This window comes from Peromyscus californicus, unplaced genomic scaffold (assembly GCF_007827085.1).
Source record: "Peromyscus californicus insignis strain IS unplaced genomic scaffold, ASM782708v3 Scaffold_12__1_contigs__length_115047231, whole genome shotgun sequence".
NCBI classification, from domain to species: Eukaryota; Metazoa; Chordata; class Mammalia; order Rodentia; family Cricetidae; genus Peromyscus; species Peromyscus californicus.
The window spans coordinates 110,294,350-110,308,302 of record NW_026294413.1 but is presented as its reverse complement, the minus strand read 5'-3'; the positions used below and the strand labels follow the sequence as shown (position 1 = coordinate 110,308,302).

The 13,953-nt window shown below is 42.7% G+C and overlaps 1 protein-coding gene across 3 annotated transcripts in view; it reads left to right on the top strand.

Moving 5' to 3' along the window:
- The window catches only part of Ptprg (protein tyrosine phosphatase receptor type G), a 703,625-nt gene that overhangs the window by 670,357 nt on the left and 19,315 nt on the right, over window positions 1-13,953 (top strand). For all 3 annotated transcript variants that reach the window (XM_052734133.1, XM_052734134.1, XM_052734135.1), the window contains 9 exons: window positions 3,385-3,467; window positions 3,648-3,782; window positions 4,664-4,798; window positions 6,570-6,742; window positions 8,101-8,236; window positions 8,756-8,902; window positions 11,226-11,319; window positions 12,160-12,236; window positions 12,735-12,863. In XM_052734133.1, coding sequence (XP_052590093.1) covers window positions 3,385-3,467; window positions 3,648-3,782; window positions 4,664-4,798; window positions 6,570-6,742; window positions 8,101-8,236; window positions 8,756-8,902; window positions 11,226-11,319; window positions 12,160-12,236; window positions 12,735-12,863 — 1,109 coding nt within the window. The remainder of the gene's footprint in view (window positions 1-3,384; window positions 3,468-3,647; window positions 3,783-4,663; window positions 4,799-6,569; window positions 6,743-8,100; window positions 8,237-8,755; window positions 8,903-11,225; window positions 11,320-12,159; window positions 12,237-12,734; window positions 12,864-13,953) is intronic.

Sequence of the window (13,953 nt, the reverse complement as noted above, 5' to 3'; positions counted from 1 at the left end):
ATGTGAAGCCTTTGTGTCTGGCTTCTCCCACTTAGCATCTTTTTAGAGTTCCTCCATGTTGTACTATGTATCAGTGAATCCGTTCACTTTTAATACTCCATAGCATAGATGTATGATATTTTGATTATCCATTCATCATTTGATAGATGTTTGAGTTTTATCAACTTGAGGCTATTAAGAATAATGCTGTTAGAAACGTTCACAGACAAGGCTTTATGTAGATCTGTTTTCTGCTTTCTTGGGTGCATCATAGGAGTGGAGTTGCTGGCTTATGGATGAGCCCGTGTTCAACGTTTAGTAGAGCTGACAGGCTTCTTCCCAAGTGCCTGTGCTGAGCTCCACTCTCCCCGGCAGTGAAGGAGAGGTCCAGTGGCTCCGAGTTTTTACAGAAGCATCCTGTTTTGTTTTGTGGAGGGAGTCTTCTGAACCATGAGATGGGAAGCACCGATGTACATTTCTCTAGTGATTGCCCGAGTGGCCAGTGGGCTCAGTCTGTCTCATGTGCTCCTTGGCCGTCTGTGTATCTTCTTTGGGAAAATCTCTCCTCATCTTTTCTTCTTCCACTTTTCCTTAGCTGAATTTTTTCTCTTGTGGGATTCCCTACATTTCTGCTCATTCTTTGCATTATCTTTTAACTTTCATAATGGTGTCCTCTAAAATCTGTCAGTATCCAACTTGACCTGTTTTTTGATGGTGGTGGTGTTCTTAGAAAGGAAGGCCATACCAAGTTTACTCCTGTGTTCTTGTCTTTAAAGTTTTATGGTTTCAGCACTCCTGTTTCGGTCTCTGATCCACTTTGATTACGTTTTTGTGTGTTCTGAGGTAGGAGCTAGTCTTCACTCTGTTACATGTGGATATCTACTTGTACTGTGGCTCAAGAGCTAAGGCTCCCCATTGAAATGGCTTAGCACTGTTTGGCAGGCATCGTACTATAAGGTAATGAGTTGCTTCTGGATCCTGGGTTCTGTTTCTGGTGATGTCTCTGTCAGAACCTTTGCCAGCACTGCACTGCCGTAATTATTGGCAGCTTCGTGGCAAAGTTGGAAATTGGAAACCAGGATTCTCCTGTTCAGGCTGTCTCAGCCCCCTGCATTTTCATAGGAATTTTTGCATCACCTAGACTCTTACTATATGATATAGAACCAGGATTCCGATAAGGATTGTATTGAACGTGAGGTGAACTTGGGAAACCACTGCCGTTTTAATATTGTCTTGGGGCTGCGAAGGTGGATGTCTTTCACCTAGACCTTCTTATTTCTTTCAACTGTGGTTTACACTGGCATTGCACAAACTTTTGCTTCCTTTGTGAAATTTATTCTTGTTTTATTGTGTTGGGCCTTTTTTTTTTTGAGATTTATTTATATGAGTATGGTTGTTTGCCTGCATGGATGAACCATGTACATGCAGTGCTCACAGAGGCCAGAAGAGGGCATCAGATCCCCTTGGAACTGGAGTCACAGACAGTTGTTAGCCACCTTATAGGTACTTGGGATGGAACCCCAGTCCTCCACAAGAGCAGTAAGTGAGCTGGGCGGTGGTGGTACACACCTTTAATCCCAGCACACGGGGAGGCAGAGGCAGGCGGGTCTCTGTGAGTTCAGGACCTGCCTGGGCTACAGCATGAGTTCCAGGAAAGGCGCCAAAGCTGCTTAGAGAAACCCTGCATTGAAAAACAAACAAACAACAACAACAAAGAGCAGTAAGTGCTCTCAACCACTGAGCCATGTCTCTGCCCATTCTATTTATTCTTTTTGATGCTTGTCGCAAATGAAAATGTTCAGTATTAAAGAAGTACAGTTGATTTTTATATATTGATTATATTTCGTGCAGCCATGTTAGACCCATTTATTCTAAAAGATTATTTTTGTGAACCTCTTGGGCTTATATCTATTTGATCATATCATGTATGAACAGAGATAGTTTTATTTGTCCTAATTTCTAAGAGACCAACTTGTTTTGGAGTAGGACTGTTGGTTTCATTTATATGAATGAGTAAAGAGGAGGTGAAATGGTGCAAGAAAAAGTCTTTCCTTTCTCTTCTGTTCTCTGCACGGATCCATTTAACAGTATCTGTTGGTTCACCCAGTCAAGGGTCACCAGCCTTTGAATGGGAGCCTCTGTCTGTAGACAGACCCTTTTACCATGTGAGTCGGGCAAGGGCACACGTAATGCCCTCCTCCACATGCAGCAGTCAGAAAGTAGGTGGCAAAATGGGACAGAAAATCAATGCAGCATTTGTATGATGTTGTTTGTTTAGACAGGGTCCCTTTGTGTAGCCCTGTCTGGCTTAGAACTTGCTGTGTAGACCAGGCTGGTCTCAAACTCACAAGGATCTGCCTGCTTCTGCCTCCTGAGGGCCACCATGCCCCGCTGGAAGTATTTTGCTGGAAGACCATCATCTCTGCTTCACAAGTTCAGAGAGTTAGGTTTTGTGTTTTTTTTTTTTTTTTTTTAAAGATTTATTTATTTATTATGTATACAGCATGTATGACTGCAGGCCAGAAGAGGGCACCAGATCTCGTTACAGATGGTTGTGAGCCACCATGTGGTTGCTGGGAATTGAACTCAGGACCTCTGGAAGAGCAGTCAGTGCTCTTAACCTCTGAGCCATCTCTCCAGCCCCAGGTTTTGTGTTTTAGCCACTCATATTCTGTGCATATTGCCTGTCACGTTCATCTGCCCCTTTGTTCGTGACGCAGTATAGCAAAGGACACTGAAGAATTGTCCCAGAAACCAGTAAGGTCAGATCCTGAATGTGCCAGAATCACGATATAGGAAAAGTTCTTGTTCTTTCCAATCCCTTGGTTCTGGAAAGATGGCTAGAATCCATCCTTACAGAGCAGTGAAATACTCTACACACATTATGAACTTCATAGAAAGTCACTTTATAAAAACATTGTTTAAATTTTTTTCATACAATACATTTTGATCATATCTTTTTTCTCTCCCAAATTTTCCCAACTTCCTTACCCACACAACCTCTTGAGTTCCTGTGTTCTTGTTCATGTGTATTCTTATTCTCTCTCTCTCTCTCTCTCTCTCTCTCTCTCTCTCTCTCTCTCTCTCTCTCTCTCTCTCTCTCTCTCTAAATTTATATTACTAGGAAGAGGATGGAGGAATGGATAATCAAAGGCCTTGAGTTTACTTTTGAAATAGAAAAATGAAATTTGGGAGTATTGTAAAATTTCTGGCAGTGTTATAAGAACTAGTAAGGGCTGTGCTCTGTGCTCCTCAGGCCCCCTCTGGGATAGCAGTAGCCCTGCAGTCTTGAGATGGCTTGGAAGCTGTACTCAGTAGCTGCTCATCACATCGCTTTGTCTTAAGGATGCAGCCAGTTGTTGCTGTTTTAATTCTCCTCTTCGTTTTGTCTTTTATTCTCTGTAGATGATCACAGTAGGGTGAAGTTGAGACCTTTACCAGGAAAAGACTCTAAGCACAGCGACTACATCAATGCCAACTATGTCGATGTGAGTAAGAAAGCTTCTTACGCTTGTTCCGGAAATTGAGGACTGTGACAGAGGTGTGGGTGTGTTTTAGCACTACACAGAAGTGTCACTAAAAACATGGCCTGCTGGAAGGTGCTTGAATTATTAACTGGTCTCTGTAAAACCACTTTGGTCTCACTTTGTGCTGTGTCGTCTTTGAAGGGCTACAACAAAGCGAAAGCCTACATTGCCTCCCAGGGACCCTTAAAGTCGACATTTGAAGATTTCTGGAGGATGATCTGGGAACAAAATACAGGCGTCATCATTATGATCACAAACCTTGTGGAAAAGGGGAGGGTAAGAGCCTCTTCCTTCACTCTTTTCCCTTTGTGAATCAAAGTGAATTAGGCACCTGCTGTAGGAAGGCAGCCATCCAGGTGTAAAGAAGAGACCTCTCTCCACGTGGGATTGCTTGTGTTCTCTGAAAGAGCTAAGGCATCACAAGTGCAAATTAAAATGATAACATGGGTGTGTTTTAGGGGTTCAGTGAGACAAATGAATGCACCTTCTAGTATGGAAGTTTTAGAGAAGCTCATATTTGAGGTGAGAAACAGGCTAACGAGAAAAAGAATGCACAGGAATAAGAGACAGCAGAAACTGTGGAAGTTGGGAAATGCATGTGTAAGAAAGAAGCTAAGGAGAGCAGAGGCTGACCCTGTTGACCGTCATGAAGAGTGGAGTTGAATATGCTGTACTTTTATCTTGTGGAGATGGTGCTGACTGAGGCTAAAATAAAGACTAAGTCTCAGATTCATTGTCTATGGGGTCCTGTTTTGCTGGTGGTGACCTGGTCTTGTAACACAGAGATTCCCAGCCGGGCTTCTGTAAGCCCAGCCCAGATGGTGCTTAAAACTAGTCTGTATCATATTCTACTCGTATTTTGTACAAGGTTCCCTCTTAAGCGTTCTCTCTCTGTCGTCTCTGTCTCGTGTGTGTGTGTGTGTGTGTGTGTGTGTGTGTGTGTTGATCATAAATATTGGTTCATTTCTCAGATAATGTTAGGCAAACATATCCAAGGTCATGAACCACTTCAGAGGTCACACCAGCCTTTTAGCATTTCAGCCCATACCTTTCTTTTTTAGTAAATAATAATAATAATAATAATAATAATAATAATAATAATAATATCTGTGTCTTAATACTGTTGTTTGAAAAGCCTAACTTTCTCCTTTTTGCAGAGAAAATGTGATCAGTATTGGCCAATGGAGAATAGCGAGGAGTATGGAAACATTATTGTCACACTGAAGAGCACAAAAGTCCATGCCTGCTATACTGTTCGCCGTTTTTCAGTCAGGAATACGAAAGTGAAAAAGGTGTGTGTGCACTGAGGAGCTGAGTGCAGACCACTGCACAAGGAAGGCGAATCCTGGCCAGACCTTTAGGACGGTTTTCACCTTTTTTCTTTTTCTTTTTTTTTAGGCAGGATCTCAAAAAACAAAAACAAAAACAAAAACAACAACCCATGTAGCTCACACTGGCCTCAAACTGGCTGTGTAGCTGAGGTCATTGAGTTAGCCTTCCCATCCGCACTTCCTGAGTGCTGGATTACAGGCTTGCACTACCATTCCAGGTTTATATGGTACTAGGAAGCCAACCCAGGGCTCTGCCCCTTAGCTCTCCAGCCCTGTCCCTCTTCTGCCTGATGTCTGTGTGTCATGTGAAAGGTATTGGCAAAGTACATGGAGCCGCTAGGTGCTCTGGCTGGCTCCTTTCGCCTCGCAGACCAGGCTTGGAATGTGTCGTCTGAGGTGGAGGGCACTGCAGGTCCAGTGGCACCCGTTTGCTGGCTTTGCTTTTTATCTCCACGTTCCTGACGTCCTCAGTGCAGTGTTTCCCGAAGACTGGCCCAAGGACTTCTAGTCCTGCAAGACAGTTACTTAAAACTCATGTTCTGCCGTTGAGTAAGAATGGAAAATGCTGCCACATAATATGCCCCTCTTTTAGAAATGGACAGTGAACACAAGTGACCATAGTGTTGGAGTTCATGTTTCGTCATGGGACTTAACCATAACATCTTTTTCTATAAACTAGTAGTATTCTGAGAATCACGGTGTGGAAATGCTGCTTTCAAGTTATCTCAGTTTTTTCCCCCTCAAATCCCGTCCCAACAGGAGTCACCACAGCAATATTTTGAAAGCACAGTTGTGACAGTCTTGTGTCTGACAGTTTTCTGAAGCTGTGCCGTGTGATCTCCATGGGCATCTCAGAGAATGTAGTCAGGTGGTGTGGCCTCCGTGCCTTAGAAGAATTCACATTCACTCAGCTCTGAAGCCCACCCAGAGCCCAGGACGAACAGTCCTTCCTCAGTGTGCTTATGTTTAGCACCAGCTGCGCTGTTTTAAATCAGAAGCATTACGTGTTCTTTATTGTTCAGCCTCTGGGTGGTCCAAGCCAATCAGTAATCATTCTCAAATTTAGAGAACTTCTAGGCGTCCTTCAAGTATTTAAGCAGGCCGTGACCCTTCTTTGAGAAGAGCCTCAGTGAGAGAAAGCACTAGGAACTCAGGGTGTTCTGGGTTTGACTGATGCAGAGCATGTCAGCCACTTGGGTGAGTGAGATTGTAAAAAGTTTGCTTCTAAATGGAAACCACTCTGTAAAAGTCGCTTGTGAGAGTGACAGAGAAATGAGGCGTGGCCGGGGCTCTAGAGCCACAGGTTCCTTTACACTTCCAGCTTCCCCTGGATTCTTGGAGAATGTGTGGCAGGAAGGACCCCTGGCTCAGGTGCCCAGACTGAGCGGTGGAGAGGAAACGGAAATGGCAGATGAAAACGAAGCACGTCGTTGGGCAGCAAGCCGGGGAAAGCAGGCCTCGCAGCAGAGTTCAAGGCTCTTTGGATTCTTCCAAGTCCAAAAGCGTGGAGTTGTTAAGTGTTCATTCTTGGGACCATTTTATTCTTCGCTTCTGAGAGATGTGGATGTTGCCATGTGGTCACATGAAAGTCGGTCACAAACAGGAAACAATTTATCCCCAAAGCAGTAGTTTAAGGATTGAGACCAAAGGTCATGTTTCCTGACAGCTTTGTACTGTTCTTAACGCGGAGCTAACCCTCGGCGTTCAAGGTACCTTTTACACTTTTCTACAGGGCCAGAAGGGAAACCCCAAGGGGCGTCAGAACGAGAGGACAGTGATCCAGTATCACTACACACAGTGGCCTGACATGGGAGTTCCTGAATATACTCTTCCCGTCCTGACCTTTGTGCGGAGATCATCAGCAGCCCGGATACCAGACATGGGCCCAGTGTTGGTGCACTGCAGGTAGGGGAGCGTGCAGAGGGGTGAAGCTGGGGGTCTGAGCCCCATTCGGTGCCCTGCAGGTAGGGGAGTGTGCAGAGGGGTGAAGCTGGGGGTCTGAGCCCCATTCGGTGCCCTGCAGGTAGGGCAGCGTGCAGAGGGGTGAAACTGGGGGTCTGAGCCCCATTCGGTGCCCTCCAGGTAGGGGAGCGTGCAGAGGGGTGAAGCTGGGGGTCTGAGCCCCATTCGGTGCCCTGCAGGTAGGGCAGCGTGTAGAGGGGGTGAAGGTGGGGGATATGAGCTATGTGAACTCGGCCTGTGCTCCAACAAGACATAGAGAGGATTCCTGTGGCCAATGTCCTCTCCTTGCGCTAGAGTGAGTAAACTTGGTGCAATTATGAATAACTGGACTTCAGTCACATGAAAACATCATCTGGAAAAAAAAGTAAAAAAAGAAGAAATCTGTAGCTTTGAGGAAAAAACTCTCTGACTAAATATCCAGTTTTTATGAAATGATTTTGGTAAGATCCTACTACTGTAGGGAAATTGCGCGCTCTGCCTAAGAAAATTGGAATATACATGAAAGAGTTCATAGCAGAGATTCTAACCTTTCTCTAAATAGATTTACTGAGGGAACCCTCTAAATAATAATATTTATGACATGTATAAAATGGTTCTTTTAATTTCTAACTTATATGTGCTACATAAACTACCTCTTATAAAAACTCTTGAAAAAGTTCATATTTTCTCTGAACAAAAACTCTAGAAAAAATCCTATTTTCTGTGAACAAACTAAAACAACTTGAGATGGTTGTTTGAATGTCTTTACTGTGTACTTCACTTCTGAGAGCACTCATGACTCTCCCCCTACTTTAGTATTCAGTCCCGTTTTCTGTAGCTAATGGCGCATAGCCGCACAGCATTGTCTAAGCATTTCTGTGGGGGGAATTCTTACAATATGCTTTAACAAAACAGGACATTTGCAGAAGCTGAGACACAGCCCGTGTGTAAAGCCTTGTGAGAACTCTACCTTTTTGCTAATCCATTTTGCAATCACCAGTGGAAAGAGGTCTGCCAGACTGCCTGTGTTGTGCTCGATGAGGAACCTCCCGGAAGCATTCTGCCGAAATAAGCTTGCCATTCAGTACTACAGCTGTCCGATCTTCTTGGATATCTTTTAAAACAGGAATTAGGAACATAACTACAAGAAGCCAAATCTTCTGGGCATAGCATTCTCCTTTACTGAAAGGAAAATGCCTATGCCACTTCTGGTGGGCTCTGGAAAATGGGCTAGCTCTTCAGTCACGAGCTTGTACTTTTTTTTTTTCTTTTTTTTTGGTCAATGGCTAAAAGTACTAGCTGAGTGCCTTCATCTCTTCCAGTGCTGGTGTGGGCAGGACAGGCACCTACATCGTAATAGACAGCATGCTGCAACAGATAAAAGACAAAAGCACAGTCAATGTCCTGGGGTTCCTGAAGCATATCAGGACACAGCGCAACTACCTCGTCCAGACTGAGGTAAGGAGTGGCTGTTGGGACAGCCCAGCAGGTTAAGGCAGCTGAGGAGAGAGAGCCGTCCCCTTAGAACTTGAAGGAATATCCGGGCTTGTGCTTGAGAATTCTGAGGATAATGCTCTTTTTGGACCACAGCTTCCTATTGCTGTCTTAATGTCTAGACACTCAGGAATCAGTTACAGTTATACCAAGTCATGCTCCAGATCACAGTGAGTTAAGCATGCTCTCTGGCAAACACGTGGGAAAAGTTGGTTCTTAAGTCCTCCACTGAACGTGTGTTTGTAGCTCTGGGTTATTACCAGACCACCTGCTCTAGACATGGAGAAATACAGAGCTAAACTCAGCATAGGCTTCTGTTCCAAAGTAAATTACAGCAGATCAGCAAGTGAATATTGGGGTCACTATCTAGCTACAAATGCTTGAGAAATGCACCATAGGTCCTTGAGAGCAGTGTCGATGGAAAGTCAACTTTATGAATGGGTAGCTATCCCCTCAGTGACTGCTACACATGGAACCTTTCAGGAGCAGTACATTTTCATTCACGATGCCTTGTTGGAAGCCATTCTCGGAAAGGAGACTGAAGTATCTTCTAGTCAGCTGCACAGCTATGTTAACAGCATCCTCATCCCAGGAGTAGGAGGAAAGACACGGCTAGAAAAGCAGTTCAAGGTAAGGCTCTGGGCAGTGTCTTTATTAGGAAATGCCCTGACTTGGGGTCATGTCTTCTTTATATTCCTGTAGATGCGGAAATGATTATTGTAATGTGAAGGGAAGTTTTGATCACGTAGATGTGGCATAGTGCTTTATTTTCTTTTGAGCCATTGATGGCTTTATCTGAATGTAGACACCATCCTCTAGCCTGCTGACATAAGACTTTCAGTCAGTTTTCAAGCCCCCCAATACTGTTTTTCTTTTTTCCCCAGAAGTATTCAACAATACTTTTATTGAGGATGGTTATTTGATCCAGGAGTGGTAGCTCGTGCCTGTAATCCCAACACTCAGGCTGAGGCAGAAGAATCACAAGTTCAAGATCAGCCTGTGCTTTAGAGTGAGAACCTGTCAGAAAGAGAAGGCGGGAGGGAGGAGTGACTATGTACATATTGTGATCAAAATACACTTCTTTGAAAAATCGATACAGAAGGCAATTGGGAAACTAAAAAAAGGAGTTTCTAAGTAGTAGAGATAAGCTTAACTTACTTTAATGGAACAGGAAGGCTAGTGGTAGTTAAGACTTGGGAGTAGTTGGAGGTGACAACTATTGAAGTCGTTAGCTGTCACTTTCAGACACTGCCTTCCCAGTGACGGAGTACTTCCCTTTTTCTTAGCTTCTCATGTGCACATCATTCTGCATGTAATCTCCTCACTCCATATCACAATGGAAAGCTGATTACAGTTAAAGTTTTCATGTTGCCCTAGACTCTGAAATCCTCACTGGAATCTCAGCTAAAGAAATGAGAAAGACATTCAGACAAATTATACCAAGTGCTATGAAATGAAAAACAAATTAATTTTCCTGAGTTCAATCATAGCACCAATTTCAAATTTCCAGTTCTCTTCTCAACAGCCTAACTGTTGTGAAATCACTTGAGGTGATTAGATGGCACAGTATCGCTGTGAAAGTAAAAATGGTTATCACAAAACAGTACATACCAATTTTTAAAATTTCCTTTGTTTTACATTTCTGATATATTTGAAGATTTCAGAGTTTAAGGAAAGTTTGAATGTGAAAACAAAGAGTGAACAAATTCACCTCATTTTGTCCATCTTGACACAAATGAAAAACTGTTTACATGTAGGCCAAAAATACAATCAGAGACTAATAAGAGCATCTCTACATTAAAAATCTAAAATCAAAAATGTTTCAGAATCTAAACCTTTCTGATCACCTACACGATGTCATAAAGAGAATTTCCATACCATGAAATCATTGTTTCATGCACAAAAGATATATAAAGCTACCATCATGCTGTGATTCCTGTCCCCAAGATATCTAATTATATGTATTAAAGATACATAGATGACAGACAGGCAGACAGACTGCTCCCAAGCATTACCTCTTGATCTGTGTTTCTTTATGTATACTTTTCAAAGAACTCACTGAACAAGCCAGCCTTTGCAAAACTTGGAAAGAAGCCAGGCAACTGGCTCTTTTAAGGCACCAGCCATTTGCAGAAACTCAAAAATGAAAAATACCCTCCAAGGCCCAGGACAGTGGCAAGAAAGCACATGGAGAGATTCTTGTGCTGCATTTCATGCACATAGAATCCCTGCTATCATTTCAGCTAATCACACTGTGTACTATACACACAGCACTGACATTTTCTTCTGTGCTGTAGTCACTGGTGAGTCGTCCATCCTTATGCAGGTCACACTGATTAAACACACAAATAAGGGGATTTGTTGTGAAGAAGACAAGATTCAACAGCACTGGAAGGGTAATAAGAGGGCCACAGGGGGTGAGAGTGACCAATGTATTATAGACATGTATGAAACTGTCAAAGACTGGAAAAAACATTAAAACAACACAAAAAGCAGCTTGTTCGGCCCAGTCACATAAACAAGAAGAGTAGCACTACTGGGCTGTAAGATAAATAGCCTGCCATCAACAGAAATGTGCAGAGACTCAGTCCAGGTCTTTTTATCTTTAAGAGGTATGATTAGCTCTTAATTAAATTAAATAATATTGCAGTATAGATTTGACTCTTATATGCTATTGAAGAATTATATGAAATCCCCAATAGCAGTGGCGTACACAGAAAACTCCACAGTTCAGTAGATACCACATGCACAGTACCTTCAGCAGACTCTGAGGACCTTAACACAAGTCAAGGACCAAGAGAAGGGCCACGAGTGAAACATGAGTGTTCTTTTGGGGTACAAAAGTATTTTTATTGCTTAATAGTCTGGCTGGTGATTGACATTCTTCCAGAGTTTCAAGCAGGCACCAGTGATTGTACCTTCGAATAATGCCCCAAATGCTCTTCCTTTTCAGCTGATCACACAGTGTAATGCAAAGTATGTGGAATGCTTCAGTGCCCAGAAGGAGTGTAACAAGGAGAAGAACAGGAACTCCTCCGTTGTACCGGGTGAGACATTAACATAGTGGTTCAGTGGGTGAACATTTTTAAACTAGATATGATGTATTGTGTAAGGACACAACAGTTATCCATAGAGAGGTGGTATAGTCTCTTCAGTGAAAGCATTTGAGGCAAATAGAAGCAGTGGGTTTGGACATCAGCAAGTCACTTGACCTATCTGACATGAAACCTGGTTTTGATTTGCCTCAAAATGCCACCGTATTTCAACTTGAAAAATGATGATAAAGCTACTATCCCTATAGCATTTAGACTTTAGGTCTTAGATTAATCTGGACTAATTAGATTATTTAGAACTGTATCATTAGATTAACTATTGAGATCTGGGCCCTATTGGTTTGTAGTGACCTTTGTATCCATAACTGAGGACACAGCCGAGAACATTTTGTGTACCTTGTAAACACCGGCATTTGTTGATCGTTGGATAGCTCTGTCTCTATTGAAAAGGGTCACTGCCCTCTACACCCTGTGTGGAGAGAAGACACTAAGGGATAGGAGGAGAAGAACAAAGTACAGTATATTGGTGTAACTATAGAAATGTGATAAACCAGGGTCAGGTTATCTGCAACACGTTTCCAAGTTTATACTCTAATAGACTATGAAAGCCTTTCCTACAGTTCCATTTTTATGCTACAGTGTCTGTCCTGAGTACCCAGGGAAATTTTCATTTTATGCCCTCCTCACTAGATAACACTTAAGCTTGCTTAAATATGTCAGTGTTAGAAAGGAGCCAGGGAGTCATGCCATTCACCAAGTAAATCCTAGGAAGAATTGCTGGTTCCTTTGAACAATAAGGCAAATGTGGTGTTATTGTTTCTTTCCGTATGATAGCTGAGCGTGCTCGAGTGGGGCTTGCACCATTGCCCGGAATGAAAGGAACAGATTACATTAATGCTTCTTACATCATGGTGAGAGTCGACCGTTCACACCTTTCAGTTTAATTGGCTGTATTTATGATTAAGGAGTACATACCACCCCTGTGACTGATTTCATTTTTGAAGTAATTTCTCAATGTGTAACATCAAAAGTATAGAAATTTCTGTGCTTGAAACTTTTAACAAAAGATGCCTAAAGGGTGGGAATACAAAAATATCTAAATTAAGGAAAATGCTTCTTAAGGAATTAATTTTATTGTTAATTCACCCAACTAGCTTTTAAATAAATGTTGAAATTGCTGTTAAGTAAAAACAGCAGGGGTGACTTGCAGTGAATTGCATGTGGAGAGAAAATTGTCTGCACAATGCTCACAGAAGTACAACTTAAAATTAGCCAAACGCACTGAATGCCTTTCTCAGTGTTTTCAGTGAAGCCAAAATAATGCTGCCTCGATACATGAATGTATTTTACTACTACAGAGTTGTAGCGACACATACACAGTCCCTAATTCTTCCTCTCCCTAACTGAAGGGCTATTACAGAAGCAATGAATTCATTATAACCCAGCACCCTCTGCCACACACTACGAAAGATTTCTGGAGGATGATTTGGGATCATAACGCACAGATCATTGTCATGCTGCCAGACAACCAGAGCCTGGTGAGTAGAGTACAGCTGCTGTATATTAACGAGCCCGTGAAGCCACAGACATAATTTACTGTGATACCTTGCCATGGCTGTTGTGTCTGTGTATGCTAAGAAGGGCGTTTTTGTAGTACGTGATTCCCTAATACTGTTTATACTGCTCTTCAATCACACTGGACTGGGTAAAGGCTTTGAAAACAGCCTTTTAGTAGACTCCTTAATATGACTTCAGACTGACTTCTTATCCACTGCATGGCACTTTCAGAAAATAGGTATCTTATTACGTTTATGGTATATGTCACTATGTTTACCTTGTATGACTTAACGTATTTACAGCTGGAGAAACTGAAGTAATGACCTTGTCCAAGAGCGTGCAATAATAATTAGACTTGGATTTATACCATCTGCCTCTCCAAAGTCCATGCTTTTAATTATTTTGCTATGTGTGCCATCACACCACATCAGAGGAATGGGTCTCAACTAAGTGCTGATAGTGTTTCCTTTCCATAGTCAGGTCCACAGTGAGACGAGAAAGGAGAGGCTGTTTAGGTCCCTCCTACAGAGAGGATTTAAGCCTCTCATTCTTTGCATCCTTTGGTCCTTCTCCATTAAGAGTCTGTATAGGAGATGGGAAAGCACACTTAAAAACAGAATTGCATGTTTCTGCTTAGACCTTATGCATACGTACATTTTCAGAATTAGCTGGGTCTTAAAGAAAAGTTATTCTGTGGACATGGAGCCTACATGATAAAAACTAATGAGGAACTGCCTCTGGATGTCAGATGAATGAGTTTTTAATTAAGAAAGAACAGCCTGTGGTTGAACCCCGAGTCTGGGTGACAGTGTCTGACTGTGTGCCAGTCAGTAGGAACTTCTTGCTCTGTCGAATTTTGCTCCAGCTTCAGGACCCAAGGTTGCTTCTGTATGATGGGATGACAGCAAGGTTGAGAAGCTTAAGCTGAGAACTGGAGTGTAAGTGTTCACATTAGCCGGCAGCAGGGCCCGTTCTGATTGGCACATGGAAACGGAAGGCATTGGGGTTGAAATGTTCCTTGGTTGGATGAGTCAGTCTTTCGTTACTATCATTTAACAGAGGCCGCTCCCC